General features: G+C 45.4%; 1 protein-coding gene across 4 annotated transcripts in view; it reads right to left on the bottom strand.

Annotated features, from left to right (window-relative positions):
• tenm2a (teneurin transmembrane protein 2a) overlaps nt 1–21,282 on the bottom strand; it is a 217,581-nt gene that overhangs the window by 72,522 nt on the left and 123,777 nt on the right. For 2 of the 4 annotated variants that reach the window (XM_056292265.1, XM_056292250.1), the window contains 2 exons: nt 16,588–16,779; nt 2,230–2,461 (listed from right to left, as the gene is read on the bottom strand). In XM_056292265.1, coding sequence (XP_056148240.1) covers nt 2,230–2,461; nt 16,588–16,779 — 424 coding nt within the window. Of the gene's footprint in view, nt 1–2,229; nt 2,462–16,578; nt 16,780–21,282 lie in introns of all 4 variants that reach the window. The other 2 variants (XM_056292257.1, XM_056292273.1) reach the window with 2 other exon arrangements.

The following is a 21,282-nucleotide window of genomic DNA, read 5'->3' on the forward strand; positions in this document are numbered from 1 at the left end:
AATGCCAGCATTTACATATAATTACAGTGGGAGCAGTCACCAACAAATACAGCAAAGATGAACGTTAGGGCGTGCGTACACACACATACACACAATTACACGCAAATATACACACATGCGCACACACACACACACACACACACACACACACACACACGTACATGTTTGTGCTCAGCATATCCTAGCCTCTGGTTTTAATGAGCTGGAGGATGGTTCCTGGCAGCAAAGGGATGGTGTGAATCTCTGGCACTGTCTGACTGGCTCTGACCCAGTCACTAGCTCCAAGAGGTCCAGCCAGGCCACCTAGCCACTGCCATCACCATGCCTGGAGAGGAGGGCCCGTTCTGGGCTAGAGGCTGGAGCTGGAAACTCTATTGCCCTGGACACCATTCACCAAGATAGGCGCTGAGCCATGCCCAACCCCACCACCTGACCATGACCAAAAACTGGCATGACAGAGGATCAGCAGCATGCATGTGTGTGTGTCTGCATGTGCATTCTCATGTATGTCTATGTGTGTCAGATGACAGTACATCCCCATCTGCAGTAGATAATCTAGGACTTTGCTGAACCTCACCGAAGCTTTTGACAACAGTTACTACTGTCAATAATCACAACAATGTTTACATTTATCACAATGATCTCCCTGCAGTTTGCTTTATAACTGGCAGTGTGTGAATGCTGCCATGACAACAGGTAAATACGCAGTTATGTCTGGAAATAACCCCTATCTACAGCTGCAGTTATCTTCCTCTTCAGCACCACATGGCTTTCTGTCGGCCATCATGCACACCAATGTAATGCATCAGCACAGGCTGAGCATGGACCTAAGATCAGTGGAGCTGAATTAAACATGACCAGGCCTCATAAATACTGCATGGGGCTGGCACTCCTGGGAGCTGATCCAGGGCCAGTGGGGTTGGAAGCCCCAGCGCCCAGCAGGAGAAACACAACAACAGCACTGAGAGTAGACACACAATGTTACACCGATGCTGCAAACCCACCAATGCCCAGGATGCATATGCGAATGTGAGAGTCTGTAGGTTAGCCAGCATGTAAGTGTAGGGTTTCTCACTCTCTGTCGGCCTCATCAATAGTAATACCCTGCATGAATGCTCTCTTTGCCCTGAATGTGATTTCTCTGTGTACAGAAAGGGTACATGGAACATTGTTTTTCACACATCCACATTTCTTGCTCCCTCATGTTCAGTTGCACAGATAACAGTTTCAACGTGAGGAAGACTTCTGTGTGTGTGTCACAGGGTTCAGGTACTGTAAATTATGCATTTGAGCAGGGGGTGTTGTGGGCCAGTGGTCAAAAGCAATTTCCGCTTCGTAAAGGATGACTTAGAATGATGTATAGGAGATGATGTGCCTGCTGATGTGCTAAAGTACGCACAGGGCAACCTTATTCTGTAGCATTATAACTCCCAACAATATATAATGCAATGGATTAAATACATTTATAAAGCTCTAATTGCTTGTCTCACTTAGGTTATTATTTTAGTAATAAATGAGTAGTCTCAATAGAAAAATCACAGCTGCGATTGAAAATGTGTTGAAAATTCAACACATTATCCATCCATCCATTATCCAAGCTGCTTATTCGAATTCCAGTCGCGGGATGCTGGAGCCTATCCCAGCAGTCATTGGGCGGCAGGCTGGGAGACACCCTGGACAGGCCGCCAGGCCATCACAGGGCCAATACATTCGCACCTAGGGACAATTTAGTATGTCCGATTCACCTGACCTACATGTCTTTGGACTGTGGGAGGAAACCCACGCAGACACGGGGAGAACATGCAAACTCCACACAGAGGACGACCTGGGATGACCCACCAAGGTTGGACTACCCCGGGGTTCGAACCCAGGACCTTCTTGCTGTGAGGCGACTGCGCTAACCACTGTGCCACTGTGCCACCGTGCCGCCACACCATGTCAACACATTATTTGTGCTGTAATTCCTGACGCTATAATGATGAATTAGAAGATTGTCAGCAATGGCTGCCACATATCACATTTGAGTGTTATAGTGTCTGAGTATTTGTTTCAGTGCTTAGGAGGCTTAGCTTATTCTACCACTGCACACACTGTAAGTCACTCTGAAAAAGAGGTCCACCACTTCGGATAAATAACTGAAATGCTACAAACATAAAAAAAAAAAAAAAAATCTGGGTGAATGTCATAAATGAGGAGGCTGTTTGGGAGTTTTGTGATGTGCGGTCTGACCTGGTCTCCAGTGGAACATTGCTATTCAGCACCCAGCTGTCCTGGAGCTGGACTGACTCGGGGGTGGTTGGCCCATCCCCGGTGCCTGGGGCGGGGGCGTGGATGGGGTTGCGCCCTCCCCTCAGGGTGTTTCTGTTCAGGCTATTGGCAGAGTGGTGGGATAAGGTCTGGGGGTTGTGTGGAGGAGGCAGAGGGGGTCGCAGCGTCGTCTGACTGTGGTGATTTGCCGCCCCTGCGAGAGAAGAACAGAGAGGAGATTAGGGGCCGTACGGCGAGGCAAGCTACACTGCATTTTGAAATCAGGCTGCTTGCTTTGCACACACGATTCAAGATCACAGATAATTTCACAAGTACATTTCAGACTCTCTCTCCCTCTCTTTCTCTCTCTCTCTCGCTGCTAAATTGGCAGATGTATTAAATCGAAATCAATACAATGACCATCACATTTTCCACATTCAGCAAGCTTTTTTCAAGCTTTCATTCGGTATTCTCAACCCATTTTGCAAGTCTCACTTTCACTGTTTCCTCCTTGTTTTCCTCTCTGAAGCTGAGAGGCATGTGTGCGTGCATGTGTGCTTGTGTGTGTGTGTGTGTGTGTGTGTGTGTGTGAACGGTATTAGAGCACTCAGCAGCGTGTGCCCTCATATCCTGCTCTGAGACTTGGGGGAACTTGTCAGTTAGAAACCAATACCAGCCCTCCCAACACAGAGCTAATGGACTGCTGAGTGAGAGCGCTGAAAAACAAGTCTAGATGAGTCAGACAGGAGCACCCATTCACACATCAGCTCTCACTCACTCATTCCCTTGCTCTCGCTCTGCTTGTCTGTGCTCCTGGGTACAGTACATCTATGTGTGTGTGTGTATTCGCGCGTGCATGTTAAAAATCTTTCGGCTTGTCGAGCGTGTGCATGTGTGCAGATTTACAGAAAAGTCAATACGCTGCACTGTACAGAAGCACCTTGAGACACTTTCATACTTTCTCTCAGTGTTCTCACTGGGTATATAGTGTGCATGACAGTGAATGCAAGAAGGCAATGTACAGCAGCTTACAGAAAGGAAGGATCACACCGTCATGCCATAGGAAGTTGAAAAGCACTTCATGTGTCATATGTCAAACTGAGCTCCTTTTAACAGTGAGGAAGGCCTCCTGAATGGATTTATTCTGCTGTTCGTAACCCATGATAAGTCGTCAGTGTTACTTCTGGCTTTACAACATGGCTTTCCTTATCAAAACCACACAGTGGGCTTTGATCGTCGGTTTACACTTCTAAGTGCAGATTGCACTTGTGGAAGCAAGCACTGCCTTTGTCGTACTGATCAAAACATTGTGTGCAAACGCATGTGCACACACGCATGCGTGTTACATGGTAAAAATGCGGGCGAAGGAGAACAAATTGCCTTTACTTCACGGTGTAGTGTTACGCTCACATCCCTCCACCTCTCATGCCCTCACGACTGAGACAAGACAAGAAACACTCTGGGTGGGACAGAGAGGTGCTGGATATGTCTTGCTCTCCCATCCTGTCCCCGCTTAGAAATCGTTCAGTCGCCGGGATACCTCGGAGGCGCTGGCAGGACCATCTGTGTAAACATGACAACAAATGCCAGACACCCAGATTAATGATGTGAGGGTCAGCCCTGCACACCAAACCTGCCCACCGCTTTAATGGACCTGCCCGCATCCCTGTCGGCAAACGGATGTCAGCTGGTCCAGGCCCATTATTTTAAACCTGTTTTTTGCTCTTAATGGCAGATGCAGGGTGTGCTCTGTACGTAATGGAATTGAAATAAATCTAGTTGGGGTATCTGAAGCAAGGTGACTGCGCATTTGTTTTGTTGATTGCAAAGTTGTGCAGGAATCCTACAGGTATGGTGGAACTGTGAAATATCGCGTAATCGAAACGGCTGAAAGAATGGAAAAGGTGATTCAGTCCGCTACCAGTTCTACGACCGATCATGCAACGTGCACATCTTGCACATACATAGGCTGCTTAGACAGAGCTAAGCAACTCAGGATAAATTATCTGAATAAAACAAGCTTAGGTATTTGCAGATTTATTTATAATGATGATATGAAATTATATATTTTTATTTGCATAAACCTGACCCACCCTCCACCCACCTGAACTCCACCAACAAGATTTTTTTTTGACCCACACCTGCAGGTGCCGCGAGTTAAACTGCAGGCTCCGAAAAATTTGAGTCAACCTGCGCATCTTTGTATGCACATGTGCCCCCCCCCAAAAAAAGACATGCAAAATTGGTCACACCAAATGTTGTCATTTCAGCCACCATTTTAGTGTGTCACATCTGGGTCCATAGGTATCGCACATATTTGTCCATCATTTTGCCTCAGTCTCCCTTCTACTTGGTCAAGTGTTTCATGAATCCTGCTGGAGAGAGTGGAAAAATATTCCTTCAGGTCTTGTTTATGTGTTTGTTGGTCCTCTTAGAAGAGTCGAACCATGGATTGTAGGGATTGTTTTGAGATCCATAATCTTTCCAGATTATGTATGAGAGACATTTGTCTCCTCAGCAGGGGTTGTTAACTTTGGGATGGCAAGATCCCACTAATCACATACTTTGTCCATGTTTAAAACTGATTTGATGACTTGGAATACCCAATTTCAGTGATAATGTATCCCCACTATGCCTTCCACGCCCACCAGAGGAACGCACATCCAGGGAGAGGTACACTACCCAATCTTGCATTAACAACCTCTCTAAAGGTCAATTTATGAATTTATCAGTGTTCCAAGAATTAGTGTTATGGAGTTCTGCGGAGGGTCTATGAAGGGCCCCCATGCTTCTTGTAAAAAATAAAACTCTGAAGAGGATTCTGCAAATGCCACAGTCAATTTTAAGGTTATGACAGGTTTATGGCTATTATGTTTGTAAGAGGGAAGTAGTGCACATTACATTACTGGCCAACTCAAGCAAGCTGATAGACAGGAAGGAAAAAAAAGACAACACCGAGGAGTGAAAGAAATAAACTGATGAGCCAAAACATTATGACCACTCACAGGTGAACCAAATAGCATCGATCATCTACAAACAAGGGCACATGTCAAGGTCTTGGTAGATTAGATGGTAAATGAACAATCAGTTTTCATAGTCAACATGTTGGACGCAGGAGAAATGGGCAGGAGTAAAGACCCCGAGCACTTTGACAAGGGCCAAATTGTTATGGCCAGATGACTGGGTCAGAGCATCTCTGAAACGACAAGGCTTGTGGGGTGCTCCGGGTCAGCAGAGGTGAGTAGCTACAGACAGTGGTCTGAGGAGAGAGAAACTACAAACCGGCAACAAGGTGTTGGGCAACCAAGGCTCATCGATGTGCGAGGGCAATAAAGGCTATCCTGTTTGGTCCAGACCGACAGAGGGTCTACTATGGCACACGTCACAGAACATTTTTATGCTGGTTACAGGAGGAATGTGTCACAACACACATTGCATCACACCCTGCTGCGTATGGGGCTGCATAGCCGCTGACCAGTCAGAATGCCCATGATGGACCCCTGTTCATGACCCCTGTCCATCATTGAAAGTGCCAACAATGGGCACGTGAGTGTTTGAACTGGATCATGGAGCAGTCCAAGAAGGTCGCCTGCTCCAATGAGTCCCATTTTCTTTTAGATCACTTGGATGGCGGTGTACATGTGGGCCGTTTACCAGGGGAAGTGATGGCACCAGGATGCACTATGGAAAAATGACAAGCCAGTCGAGGGAGTATGATGCTCTGGGCAATGTTCTGCTGGGACACCCTGGGTCCGGCCATTAGTGTGGACATCGATTTGACACATGCTACCTACCTAAACATAGTTGATTTCTATGCATTGGTCTTTCTTCTTTTTTTTAATTTTTGTTTTGTTTTGAAAGTTTTGTTTTGTTTTGACTCGATTGATAATGTATAAAAAAGGGATAGGACCAGAAAAGTTCTTTACTTCATCCTACGCCCTTTTCGAACATGGACTAGTTATTACTTGTGTTGTTACAGAGAGTTTGCAAAATATGTTCACTGTCATTTCCATTTGTTTTTGTATTCTTTCTATATATTTTATTGTTATTTTAACATGTTTGAAATAAAATCATTCATTCATTCATCGTTGCAGACCAGGTACATCCCTTCATGGCAGTGGTATTCCCTGATGGCAGTGGCCCTTTCAGCAGGATAATTTGCCCTGCCACACTGCACACAAATTGGGAATGGTTTGAGGAACATGATGAAGAGTTCACAAGGTGTTGCCCTAGCCTCAAAATTCTCCAGATCTCAACCTGATTGAGTGTCTGTGGGATGTGCTGGACCGACAAGTCCGATCCACAGTGGCTCCACCTCGCAACTCACAGGATTTGAAGGATTTTCTGCGAATGTTTTGGTGCCAGATAGCAGAGGACCCCTTCAGGGGTCTTGTAGAGTCCATGCCTCAGTGGGTCGGCATTGTTTTAGCGGCACACTGAGGACCAACAGCATATTAGGCAGGTGGTTATAACGTTTTGGCTCATCAGTGTATAGACATCTCTACGACCCCTCCACAGGCGATCATAAAGATGTTCAGATGTGCATTTATTCATGGCAGGAGATTAGGACAGCGTAGCTCGAGATTTGTTAAAAAACAAATTAGAAAATAAAAATTCATCACAGGTCCGTCTCATAATAGTGATTTAGTTTTTGATATTCAAGTAATCAGTCAGTCAAGAAATCCATGTCTGTATCTTCAAACTCCCATTCGAGGATCGTCCGCAGTGGCTGTATCTCTTCTGCAACTGCTGATAAACCACAACTCAATTGGGATTATATTTTAATATGTTAGGACGACAGGATTTACAAAAGGTGGTCACCACACTGTCAGTACATCGGGGTGTCATGTAAGAAAAGAGGGATGGGTTAGTGAGCAGCAGAGAAGGTGAAGTTGTGAATGGGAAATGTAGTGCTTGAGCATGTAGGTGTGACAGGGGCGGAGCTGGGGTCATCACACACTGTTTCCACATCCACATATACACAGAGCCAAATATCAAACTTTGTAGCAATTGTACCTATGCTGCCTCACCCTTGCATCTTAACTACTTTTCCTGCCGGTCTGCCCTTCTTTCTCCCTGCTTCATTGCCCCCCCCCCAGAAGTGTGTTTAGTGCAGAAACAGTGCTGTGTGCTCCCGCTCAACTCCAGCTGTAATGGCGACCATCAGAGAGGTGACCTGATTCCTCTGTGCTGTTACTGAGACGCAGGTGTCATCCACATGGCCCCTGAAGAAACAGCTGCTCGCGAAAGCAGAGAAGAGGAAGGGAGGAGGAGAAGAGGGAGGGAGGTGGAGAGACCTGACCTCCACTACGTGGGGCAGACGCAAAACATCTGTCGGCGCGTGTGGAGACACTCTCGGGAGAGGGGCAGACATATGCACATGCACATACAGTCCTTGTAGTTAAAACATGAACATCAACACACAAACACCTGCATTGCACACAGTGACTTAGATACTGAACTAATGTTTCATTTGCTCCACTCAGAAAGCCCCCCCCTGCCAACACACACACATCCACATCTGATATTGCCGTGTTGGTGTTGTTCCTATGACATCATAATTAATGTTGCTCCATTACAACGGACCAATCGGGTATTGTGCTGTCGTGCCTTTGTGACTTGAGGTAAAAGACGGTTGTGGGATTAACTTGTGGGTTAGCTATCGATTAGGTTATGGTTAGCCATTGGTTAAGGTTAGGGTAAGGTACGTGGGCGGCATGGTAGCACAGTGGTTAGCACTGTCACCTCACAGCAAGAAGGTCCTGGCTTCAAACCCTGGGGGTCATCCCAGGTCGTCCTCTGTGTGGAGTTTGCATATCCTCCTCGTGTCTGCGGTGGGTTTTTTCCGGGTGCTCCGGTTTGCCCCACCATAAAAAAAAAGAAAAACTGCTAGCTACACAGCTAGGATGGGTTAAATGCTGGACGTAATTTCCCTATGGGGATCAACAAAGTACCTAAAAAGGAAAATAAATAAATAAATGAAATAAAATAATAAAAAAAGAGTTAGCTTAAGGTTAGCTATCGGTTAAGGTTAGGGTAAGGCAAGTGTTCTTTACTTCATCCTACGCCGTTTTCGAACATGGTCAGTAATTTTCGACCATGTTTGAAAATAACCTTATAGGGTAAGGTAACCCACTTACCTTACCCTATAAGGTTAGGGTAAGGTAAATGTTCTTTACATGGTCGAAAATTACCTTATAGGGTAAAGTTACCCACTTACCTTACCTTATAAGGTTAGGGTAAGGTAAGTGTTCTTTACTTCATCCTATGCCCTTTTCAAACATGGTCCAATTATGACTTGTGTTGTTACAGAGTTTGCAAAATAGGTTCACTGTTATTTCCAGGTGTTCTTGTATTCCTGCCTGTGTATTTTATTTTGCTATTTTAGCATGTTCGAAATAAAATCAATCTGAAAATCTGAAGTGTTAGGTTAAGGTTATGTTAGGTAAGCTTTGGTATTTTTTCAGTCTTCTTCCTCATGTCGCAAAGGCACGACCTCACAACAATGTGATTGGTCCGTTGCAATGATGAGCCTGGAGCAACATTAATTATGTCGTAGGAACAACACCAACATGGCGATATAAGATTGTGCTCAAATTCAGACTATTTTTTTTAATTTTGAGCATTGAATCAGGTATCAGGATCAATTTATTTGTCATTTCATTGAATGTACTACGTACGCATAAGAAACGAAATTCCGTTTCCACCAACCCACAGCAGTGCAACACAAAAGACAAAAACACATATCCAAAAACATCACCACCAAAAACATAAAACCAGCCGACAACACAGTCCAAAAACTCCACCGTCCAGAGAACGAACGCCAGTCAGGATGACTGTCGGAACTGCCGGTTCCTAGCAGGCTAGCAGTTATCTTAGCCTGCCCCGCTTCCGCGCCCCGTCAGACCGCCCTCGGTGTCCCCTCTTGCGGCGCAGCTCCAGGCAAGGCCGTGGTCCCCGGGCCCATCGGATACCGCAGACCAGGCAGCCCCAGCCGATCCAACGCCAGCTCTCCAGCCAGAAACCTTTAGACACACCTCCCCCGCACTCCAGTACAATAACACGGCACAGTCGACGCTAGGCGAGGCCGTCGCCAGACCGCCTCGGTGCTTCCTCTCGGGCGGGGCTGTGGGCTAGCAGTTAGCTTAGCCTGCCACGCTTCCGCGTACCATCAAACCGCCCTCGGTGTTTCCTCCTCGGACCAGCAGACCAGGCTCTCTCAGCCGATCCAGCGCCAGCTCTCCCAGCCAAGAGAAATCGACGAACAAAATATAAACTTCACACGATGACACAAACTTAAACGTAGACATTGACAAAAAGACACTGCGTAATCGGTACTGGGTGCGGCCGCTGCAAACGGCAGCACGCCCCGGCGCCGCCATCTTCCCACACCGGAAGAAAATTGCTTCTCCCCCGCTTTCATCTTCCGTTTTCATTTGCAACCGTTTGTTGCCTTTGTTGATCTGAAAAGCGTTTTGAGACAAACCTCTTAATAAATTGACTTGATTTAGACCGCAGCTGTAAACACGAACTAGCTGTGACAACACCCTATCTGCATAAATACCTCTATTCAGCCTTAGCGCACCAACAACCACTACACACAACAACCAAAGACCACACAAAATAACAGCATAAGAACAGAAACTCACGAGAACACAAACTCACGTGGACAGGTGACTGCATCGTACGCACGAACGCACGCACACGTGCACATAAAACCTTACCTATATGCACATTTAAAGTACTGCGCTTTCATGCTCATACATCGCGCCGTCTCTCCCATTTCAAAACTACCTAAAAAAATTGCATGCATTTTTTCTTATGTCCTCTTTTCCTCTATAAATATTGAACAGTGATCCATTCAAATTCAGATGAATTATATATGTCACCTTCGATGGAAGAAAAATACATGGCTTTTTTTAGGCCTAGTTTCTCATGAACTGCTGTGCCCTTTATGTGAGAGCGTGTGTGTATGTGTGTGCGTTCTACAACTTGCTTGTCCAAGCTACACCACTGAAGACCAAGAGCGTCTTTAGGCAGTCCAAGTGCTTGACTATCACTGGATTATTTGCCATTAGAAACAGAATGCATACTGTATTTCGTTTATGTGTGTGATATTTGGATGTATGTGCCTCTACAGCCTTCATGATGTTGAGCTGAATGTAAACTAAAAATGAAACAAGACACAAACATCAAAAAACTGTTTCCCTCTCTCTTAAAAGTTTTAAAAAAGGGGCCTGGGGGAAAAATCAATAAAAAGCTGCAAAATATTTATGATCAGATATTTTTTTTGTGTTTGCTACGGCGCAGTAAGAAATGTACTCTCATTTTGACTTCAAATACCAAAATATTTTCTTTAGAGCTCGTCAGGTCTCCCTGAGAATCGAGGCTAAACAACCATTTCGGTTCAGCTTAAACAAACAAAACAAATATAACACTGGAGTAGTGTAGAAAACAGCACATTATATTGCCCACAGAAAACCAGCAACACAAATCTGTCTTAGCAATGAAACACAGGTAGGACGAGTCAAGGAGGAGGCTGGACATGATAAGTCTGCATATTCAATAACGGAAGAAGGGAAGATAGGGGACTTCGGCTTCGTTAGAAGAATTGTCCAGTCGCCACAGGACAGTCTGCAAGTAGGCTAATAGGAACAGCGTTTTCACCAGGAACCCACTCTGATAAAATACAAAACACGCAGAGAGGAAATAGAGCAATTAGGAAGCAGCCATGCAGATCACGCTTAATCCACTTTTATCTTTTTCTTTCTTTCCCTCGCTCGCTCTCGTTTCTCACCTTATCTCTCGCGCTCACATCTTTACAACACTATAAAGTAAACAAGGGTCGAGTAAAGATTTTGTCAGCGTCTTTGTATTTTGTTTTCACAGTCGCCAGAAAGGACTCAGAGCCTCCTCGCTGCTGTTGAAGTCTGACCCAGTTTGAGCCAGCCGGTGTCTCCTGTGACTGGAGAGGGGAGTAGATGTAGCTGGTGAGTTTGGCCCAGGCTAATCCCCGTAAATTCATCATGCTAGCCAGCACGGATGAGCACCATCCAACAGAAGAGCATTAGCCTGTCTGCTAACCTGCCTCGCCACAAAAACACACGGTGCATGCACACAGCAGTGAGAGGCAGGGGCTCGCTACACCATATTAATCTCACAGTGTGTGTGTGTCTGCCTACACGCATGTGTGTGTGTGTGTGTGTGTGTGTTCTTGTGCACGGCCATGTGGTCCACTGGCAACAGAAATCATCCGAGGCAGTTTGTTTTCCAGACCCGGATGGGCAAACTGTTTATTGACATTTTCTGTGGTTAACGCAGAAAGTCGCAGGGTAGAGTGCGTGCATTTATGTTTGCGCATGTGTGCGTGGTTGTGTGCATGTGAGAGAGGATCAGGAAGAGACCAGAACTGCTCATTCAGCACATAAAAAGAGACCATCCCAGGACTCGGCTCGAGTGCCCTTCCCGCTCTTACCGTCTCCTCTCTTTCTGTCTTTCAATCTTTCTCTCTGCCACCTCTTCCTCTAATTTCTTTACCTTCCGACCTACATTGCTACAGCATCTATCCTTTTGTGTAAGATTTTAAAAAAAAATCTATAATGATACCCGTTATTCTTGGTCGGGCACCTATTGTCCAAGCTAATTGTTATGCTCCCTGTGCTTTAAGATGCCGTTCCCGTGGGCATGATATGTTCTGTCTGCCTCAGTATGTCACAGGCCTCTCGTTTGTCATTCCTCTCGCACCTGGAGGCTGAAAACAATGGAAGAAGAGCTTGAGGTGAAACCAAGACACACAGTCTCGCATACAGACAGGCGGCATGCATGCACACAAAGCCAAAACCATGCACTCAAGCACACACACTAAGTGTACATGCATGCACGCACACACATGAGGACATGTTGGGTTATTTGTGTAAAAACATGCCAGAATTCGTAACGCAAACACTTAAAAAAGACAAACACACAGAAAATACATGCACATGTACAGACACACACACACACACACACACACACACACACATACATGTACACACTGCCTCTGCCTTGGCTACTCATCTCTGTCTAATTAGGAGGCAGTAATCCGCTAGAGAAGAGTCATCAAATTCAGCCAAAACAGCCTTCATAAACACATATACATGCACACACGCAAACCCACGTATGCACACACACACATGCTTGCGCACATGAATAATCCCATTGCTACAACAAAATCACACTTACATAAAATGGGTTCAATGCAGAGGATGGATGTTGTTGTACGCTTGCTCACGATGACAAATAAAGTGCGCTTCTTTCTTTAAGGAGAATAACATTAGTGCTGGAAAAGGGAGTGTGTCTTTGTTGTATGTTTGTTTCTGCAGATTTGTTTCAACACACTTATTAAACATTCAGCACTTCGGTAGCAACTTGAGGTGACTTCCCTGGCAGGAGCTAGCTCGCCACTTTAGAAGGGGGTTTGGGATAAAAATAGCTTCGCGTTCCCCATGCATAATGAATGACCAGAGACAGCACTAACGCTAGCTCTTTCCAGGAGCGATCTGCTACGCTCCGTTTGGCCATCTCAGCTCTCCCAGTGTTCCGGGGGAGTTTTCCCAGACAGGTGCTCAGAGCCAGACAGTATTCCCATGTAAACATTCGTGGACCCAATTCCCAGCCAATCCCCGCCGATGACGTTTCGTTCTCGTTCACCTGTCACGCCTCACTAGTGACACAAGTCAAGTCTGTCCACCTGTTAGCTGAAGTAATGCTGGGACTTCTTTACACAAAAAACACACACCACGCACAGACCCAGACACACACACAAACACAAACACACAGCTTGCTACTTCCTGAGGATTATCTCACTGTGGCCAGTTTCTGCCTGGCTTGGTAAGTCTCATTTCCTGCCCAGCGTTCACTCTCTACAGGACCACACGCAAACACACACACACACACACACACACACACACACACACACACACACACACACACACACACATGCACACGCACACACACACATTTCTGCATAGACACCACTCACTCGTGCATGCTCTCACATATGTGCATGGATTCACTTACATGCATACTAGTTGTACATGTGTGTGGGATTTTTTTTCTTCCACACAGACCCTGCTCCGTTAACGTCCAATATAGCAGCATGTGTTTACGCTGCGCCAGATTGCCACTTTAAAGTCATTTAGGTGGATTTTAACGGATGCCCAAAGCCAAGGGCTGTCTCTGCACCCATTAGATCTTCTGCCCTGGCTCGGAGATACGGCAATTTGCAATTTTATTTCCATGTTATTCCCCCTCCATCCAAATCTCCCTCCGTCTCTCTTTCCCTCTCAGCTTGCCCTCCCTATTATCCACTTTTACTATTTCCCCGCGTCTTTGACTTCCGCTGTCTCTTCTCTGCGTCTTTGTCTGTGTTTGTCAGTTGGCATGCTTTGTATTTTTTGTTTTCGTTTCCATGCAAGATGTCTCATTAAAGAACACCACAAGTCAAAATGTGACTTTCTCCGTCTCTGCCCTCCATCTCCCTCTTTGGGTCTCTCTTGCTCTGCTGCTCTGTCTGTCTCGCTCTTCCTTTCTCTCTTTATGTCTGCGTATACGGCTGAGTCTAAAAGAGGCCCGAAATAGGAAAGCGCGTGTATACATGAATGAGAAGAGAGAGAAAGAGAGCGAGAGAGCGTGCATGCCTGCAAGCCACACTCTCCCTCTCTGCCTGCATCTGCCATTAGGGTGTCCGTGGCAGAGTGAATTTATTTGCTGTGCGGTTACCGGGCCAATGATTGATGTTGCCCCAGCAAACAGTAAACCAATTAGAAGCCCGATGTAACGTCATTTTAAAAGCCTCCTAATCACGTTGCTCTTGAACCTGGGACCCGGGCCTTCCCTAATGAAGATTTATACTGGATCAAAGGAGAGCCTAACGCCATTAACAATAGATTGTATTCCACCAAAAATCACATTAGGACTTCTCTACCCACACCCCCCTCCCCTTACCCCAACCCTCTGCTAAATATATCTGCTGATTACCACTGCAAATGCACAGAGGAATGGGAGAGAGAGAGAGAGAGAGAGAGAGAGAGAGAGAGAGAGAGAGAGAGAGAGAGAGAGAGAGAGAGAGAGAGAGAGAGAGAGAGAGAGAGAGAGAGAGAGAGAGAGGTGGAGAGAGGGGGGCAGAGTGAGACAGGTAAGGGGTAGTAGTGGTAGTGGATGGGTGCAAAACAAAGAGACAGGTGGGAGAGAGAGGGGAAATATAGAAATAGAAATAGATGGCAACAAAGGAAGAAAGAGATTGATTGAGAGAGAAAAAGTTGGCTCGGAGTTTCTAATTGCTGAAAATGAATGTGAATGCTAACAAATAAACTCATCGCTGAGAAATGTGTGTGTGTGTGTGTGTGTGTGTGAGAAATACAGTTGTAAGATTCACACAGACCCTCTTGACAAACTAGTAAGGGTCCAGTAATGACAGAGAGGCTTGAACCATTGAGGCTAGTAGGATGCTACAGTGATCATACTGCCAAACCTTAAATAATAATTTAACTCCCAATAAATTCTATTTTACGGAGGTTTATCAATATTGAAAAATAAGTTCATACACACTATCACACCCAATCTAGTTTTGCCCTTTGTTTCTCAGCGATTGTTTATAGGGATTGCGGACGATAAGCCCATTTTACATCAAGCACTTTTTTTTTTTTTTGCTCAATTTATTTGCATGTCAGCAAAATAATTAAAAATGTATTACAGAATTGAACCACACACAAACAACGCGAAATTCTACCCTGCAAAAACGTGACATTTATCTTATTCGCAACGGTGTTGATTTTACCCCACTCCTACCCCCCCTGAAAGAATGGGTTCAACCGCTCACAGGGTCATTTGGCTCCCTGTACCATGCCCCGGTCTTCTCAAATTGGGGGGGGGGGGGGGCAGCGTCTCTGAAACATGCTGCAACTGGCTCCCTGCCATCGTGAAGTTCTGCCTGCAGCAGCCATGGTGCAGGTTGAGCTCTTGAATTAGACGGTGAAATGCCCCATGTGCCCCCCCTCCCCCCGCCTCTCCAAGACTGGATGCACCCCAGATTCTTTTCTTTTCTCATTTGTTAGAATTAGTACGAGCAAGTCATTTTCACCAGATGATGATGAATCCGTGGCGTAAAACCTTCCTGGGATTCTGGATGAAGTGTTCTGGATTCGCATCGATGTGAACAGTTTTGATGCGACGACTTCCCCTCTGAATCTTTGCCATTTTCATGTTATTTATTTGCCATGTGCTTAAGGTCTTGAAATGTGTAACTTGTAACTCAAAATACCCCGCTGAAACCACCATGCAACTCACATTACATAATAACATCTTATTGCTTTTAATTCCTCTAAAATTGATAGAGCGATGACAAAAGCAGTTTATGTAACTGACCAACCTATTCTGGACCCCCCTTTTCTCCCCAACTGTACTTGTACTTGGCCAATTACCCAACTCTTCCGAGCCGTCCCGGTCGCTGCTCCACCCCCTCTGCCGATCTGGGGAGGGCTGCAGACTACCACATGCCTCCTCCAATACATGTGGAGTCACCAGCCGCTTCTTTTCACCTGACAGTGAGGCGTTTCGCCAGGGGGACGTAACACGTGGGAGGATCATGCTATCCCCCCCAGTTCCCCCTCCCCCCTGAACAGGCGCCCTGAGGAGCGTCAACCAGAGGAGACGCTAGTGCAGCAACCAGGACACATACCCAAATCCGGCTTCCCACACCGCAGACACAGCCAATTGTGTCTGTAGGGACGCCTGGCCAAGCCAGAGGTAACATGGGGATTCGAACCGACGATCCCCATGTTGGTAGGCAACGGAATAGACCACTACGCTACCCGGACACCCATGATCAACATTCTTATTGATTGTCTATTGATATATGTGTTAATGCTCTTACAACAGAAATTTATTCCTCCCTCTAGATTTACTTTCGAGTATTGTAAGACATCATGATTTCAAAGTCACTCATCTCAAAGTATCTGTCCATTGTGAGTTTCCCAGTAGCTGCAAATGTGGTGGATTACAGTTGCCTCTTTTAGTAATCTGATTACTGCCATTCCATTGTAATCTCTTACTCCTCAAACTTGCCATCGGAATAGAATCAAATTCCCATTGAGAGGCTTGTAATAAGAAACCCCTGACAACAGTTTACAGATACAGCCGGGGCCGTGACGCTAAGGACCAAACACGAAGCACAGACTAATTGGAATCGATACGGGGAAATGAACACGTGAGCGGTAACGCAGCGGCAAAGTTGATGGATCATGAATGGATGCCCAGACAAATGAATGAAAGGATGTATGGATGGATGGACACCTCTCTTACCCGCGGTGGAGGGCTGGGCTCGGAGCAGGTATGAGTCGTCTGGGCGGGGCGCGGAGTTTTTCTCCAGCAGCGGCACCTGACACTCCCTGATCGGCGGAGACGGGCCAGGTGAGGGGTGGTGGGGGGCGGAGGAGGACGACGGGAGAGACGGAGGGAGCAGGGAGGAGGAGGAGGTCGGAGGGAGGGGGCGACCTGAGAATGGAGGGAAAGAGAACCAGAGAGAGAGAGACAGGGAGGGAGGGTTAGACAAATGGATGGCAATGATAGACAGTGATACAGGCCACAGGAATGTAAAGTGGCTCGGACACAAAAAAAGCGGCGATTCTGGGATTATTCCAACTACTGGACACCGCAACTCATTAAGAAGAGATGCCAAGACTACACACACTCAAACAATTTTTTTTCTTAAAGGTTTCTCCCAAGGCCACTGAATACAAAACACACACACACAAACAAAATATTTTTGCGAGGAGCTACAACCCGTGCATTGCAGCCCTTTACCTTGGCAAGCGTGTCACCACAAAGAAGAGAGTCTGGTAAATCTAAAAAACAGACCTTGAGAACCCGTAACTTCCACACATTTAAGTGGATAAAATATGGACAAACACACTTATGATCCATGGCCCCAGATGCCGAGGCAGAAGTGTGCAAGTCCTGTTACACACAGTACGCTTGCTGAACCGAGACTATATTACAGCTCTATTTTCAAAAAGAATCATTCTGAAAACGGCTGAGCTTTTTTTTTTTCCCCAGCTACTATCAACTATCAATAATTAGCAGGATTAGATTGGGATCAAATTGTTTAAGTGTATCTACTACCGACTATTGTTGTGTTAAAGCTACAATCCTAAATATTTACTCACCACTACATTTAAGTGGCGACTTGGAAGAAACATCTTTTCATTGTTAACAAGCAGATGTAGCATCCAAAGCTCTGAAAACATCTTTAGCAACAGATGCTACAACATCAGTAGATACAATTCAGACTTTAAACATGTGGTTTTTTGTACTGGAGAGGTGGAGGAGGTGCTGACACAACAGTAGTGGTGACTGTTTGGTTTTGAAAGGATCCCAACGATGTGGAATGGTCAAAGACCAACATAGTTACTGATACCAGCGATCTACCATCTTCAAGACTGGCTTTAAATGCGCTAATTCAGCTCTCCAGTAAAATGTCTAAGAATGAACTGCTCAACGTATCTCTCCAAGATGGCGGCATGGTGGCCCAGTGGTTAGTGCTGTCGCCTCACAGCAAGAAGGTCCCGGGTTCAAAACCCGGGGTTGTCCAACCTTGGGGGGGGGGGGGGTCATCCTAGGTCGTCCTCTGTGTGGAGTTTGCATGTCTCCCCATGTCTGAGGTGGGTTTTCTCCGGGTGCTCCGGTTTCCCCCACCATCAAAAAGACATGCATGTTAGGGTTTGACTGAGCCCCTGACCGAGGCAATAGAAGAACTGGAGTTGGTCCCCGGGTGCTGCACGGAGGCTGCTCACTCCTCCTAGCTACACAGCTAGGATGGGTTAAATGAAGCGAATTGCCCCGGATTAATAAAGTAGTAAAATAAATGAAGATAGATGCAGGACGTTTGGCTAAACACAGACTTCATTGAATCACGACGTGGCGAGATCTGTGAAGACCTACATCCAAAATAGTTTTGACCTCTACCTCAACATGTGTGAGACAGAAGAAAGTTACAACCAAGGCTTTAAATAGGGGCGGCGCCATGGGACGCATGGACACAATCAGGCTGTCCCTGTACACCAGAGACAGAAGAGAGGGATGGAGTGAATTTACTCTGCTCTCCAAAGACTTGGAATCAAGGACAAAGAGAAATCTAATAAATTCTATTTAGAGACTGCTCATAATATGGAATAATTATGTCTGCCGTATTTGCCGCTCAGTCCATCAACAATGTGGCTATAATGGGGCCATTGAGTCCAGCCAATCCACCGAAGGACTCAGGTTATTACGACTACTAATTAGTTAGTCGACCGCAGATGCTTAGACACACCGATAATCACTTTTTTTTCTCTTGATGCCACAGCTAAAACGATAGCCCTGGGCGACAGCGTTGTGTTTTTCTCAGCAACAGCTTTGTCAATAAAAAAAAAAAAACAACTTTCATTTTCAATCTCAGGACATGTTGTCCTTCATCTCCAAAAGTCAAGATGTGACTAGAAAGTAAGTGGGTTAGCACCTCTGAAGTTAAAAAACACATCACCCCCGCCTCCCCTTTTTCGCAACTGAAAAGTTTATAAGGAAAAAAGTCTTTTATGGTAAGACTTTCATTCCTCTTGCTTTCTTTTTCATCTTTTGTAAAAAAAAAAAAGTATCTGTAGGGACAGCGACAGAGGGAAAAGAAAGAGCTGCGAGACCTTGAGGAAAAACAAGAATAAAGCGCTGAATATTCACATTGTCTTCATCACGGTATTTGTCCTCCTCTTTTCTTAGCTGTATCCAGAGATCTTCAGAATACAAATGTGGTGCCATTGAAATGCTCTGTAACGCAGGCCCTGGAGGGTCTGATGACTGCATTCCCCTTGCCAACACACAAGACACACAAATGTATTGACAGATACCACAGTGTCCGATAGGGCCATGAGGCTATGATAGATGGGTGACTTTTACAGGCAACAGTACAATATTGACAGGCAACAGTGCAATACTGCTCGCAGCCTGGATAAGAACTGGTAACTTGGGGTGTGGGTGTTGGGGGGGTTGATCAAATGAGATATCTTATCAGCTTTTAAGAAACAAAGCAAAACTTAATCGTCCATTTGGCGTCAAATTTGTTACAGAAGAGCTACACTTTAAGCCAGGGCGCCATTGCAACGATGTAGCGATGTACATGAGAAAGACAGCGGCAGATTCATGCCTCCTTTGATCCAACTTGAAGCTTTGGATCATGGAAACCAGAGCTACGATTGATCCACATCCCATGTTAAGTACACCCCAGAGACACATCAGCCTTATCTCGTGCTCAGGTATGTGTGTGTATTTTTATATTTTTGTGTGTGTACGTGTATTTGTGCGTGTGTGTGTGTGTGTACATATATGCCTATATAAATGCATGTGTGTCTGTGCATGTATGACTCCCAGCATTAACAGTTGTGTTTTACAGATAAGTACTGTATTTAAATTCGGTCTGTTGGGGTTTCAGTGTCCCCGTGGAGGGTACACGTTGTGTGCGTGCTTGTGTGTGTATGCACGTGTGCATGTGTACCCAGCCAATCTCATCAGAGCAAACAAGAGAGAAATGGATAAACAATGGCAAAGCAAACACTGTGGCCAACAGGAGAGAGGAAGAGAAGGGTGGTTGGAAAAAAAAGACAAAAGAGAGAGGGGCGACAGAGAGAGAGACAGCACAATCAAGTGGGTAACCTGCGGAACAGAGATCAGAAAGAAAGGAACGGAGGGTGGAGCTAAGAGGAGCTATGAGCTGACAAAATCTTTTGCCAATACAAAAAAGGGAGAAAAAGGCAATAGAGAAGGGTAATTAGGAGGATCTGTCGAGATAAGAAGGGTATGAACACAGGGAAAAAAGCATTGTCATGTCGGGTGCTGTTGAAAGGAGGAGGCAACTGCAGGAGTAATGCTCAGGGGCCATTTATTCTGGAAAACTCTATAGCTTACAAGTTACGGTCATGTCAAGCAACAATGCCGTCTTATCTGAACTTCCTGACTACAGTAGCCAGTATATATCACCTTTGAGAACAATGCATTTCTAAACTATCTCTTAGAATAATCCAGTGCATAACACCCTTTCCTCCCCGCTAGGCCTGCATGATATTGGAAAAAACAGAATGTGATATTTTTTTTCCTGCGATACATATTGCGATATGAAAAAAAATATATAAATGAATTTTCACCGGAAAACTTGAATAGCTCTATTTGGAAAGAGCTAATCATTCCAGAACGGTGATTTTGTAGGGGAGGTGTTGGGAAATTGTGAAAAGTGAGCGAGGCCTTTTTTCCTCTGTCTGTATGGGAAGAGGAGGAGATGGAGCCAGACAGATGATGCGGAGTGACGACTGAGAATAGTGATACGCTGATCGGCTCTGACGTCAACTGAATCTGCATTTACGCACAATCATCCACCTGCCACCCACCCAAGTGAGTTATTTTTTCCGATTTAGAGGCCCGCACCCGATCACACGTTATCATTATTTCTCAGTGGGATGTATGTAAACGTGATGATATGGTAACATATTACGTCAAGTCTGAGACGCCAGTTTTGTGGCTATCATATACTACATACAGCACTTCGCAGCTGTTGCATATGACATACCCAGCACTTGACACGTATGTCATGGTTAAATATTTCACCAAATTGATCCCACATGGAACTTTTCTACCCTCCCTTTTTTTTTTTGGATTGTAATTCTCCTTTTTTTTTAAATTTTCTCTCGGTTCTTTTTTACCTCCATTGCTGCTTAAGACAAATAGACGCTGCGAACGGCGCAATGAGAGTCTAGTCTGCTAATTTGTGCCTGACGAAAAACAACGCTTAAAATATGCTCATATTTTAGAAATGTAATTAATATTTTCCTCATTAATCATTATTTCACCCACCCGCAACCAGTCCACTATTAACTAGAATGTTAATTTTTATGACTCAGTCGATCCCATATATAACTGCAATCCGTTTATCCCTAGTCGAGAAGTGGACAAACACGTCGATGTGTCATTTGTCCAAAC

Source organism: Lampris incognitus, chromosome 1 (genome assembly GCF_029633865.1).
Source record: "Lampris incognitus isolate fLamInc1 chromosome 1, fLamInc1.hap2, whole genome shotgun sequence".
In the NCBI taxonomy this organism is placed as follows: Eukaryota; Metazoa; Chordata; class Actinopteri; order Lampriformes; family Lampridae; genus Lampris; species Lampris incognitus.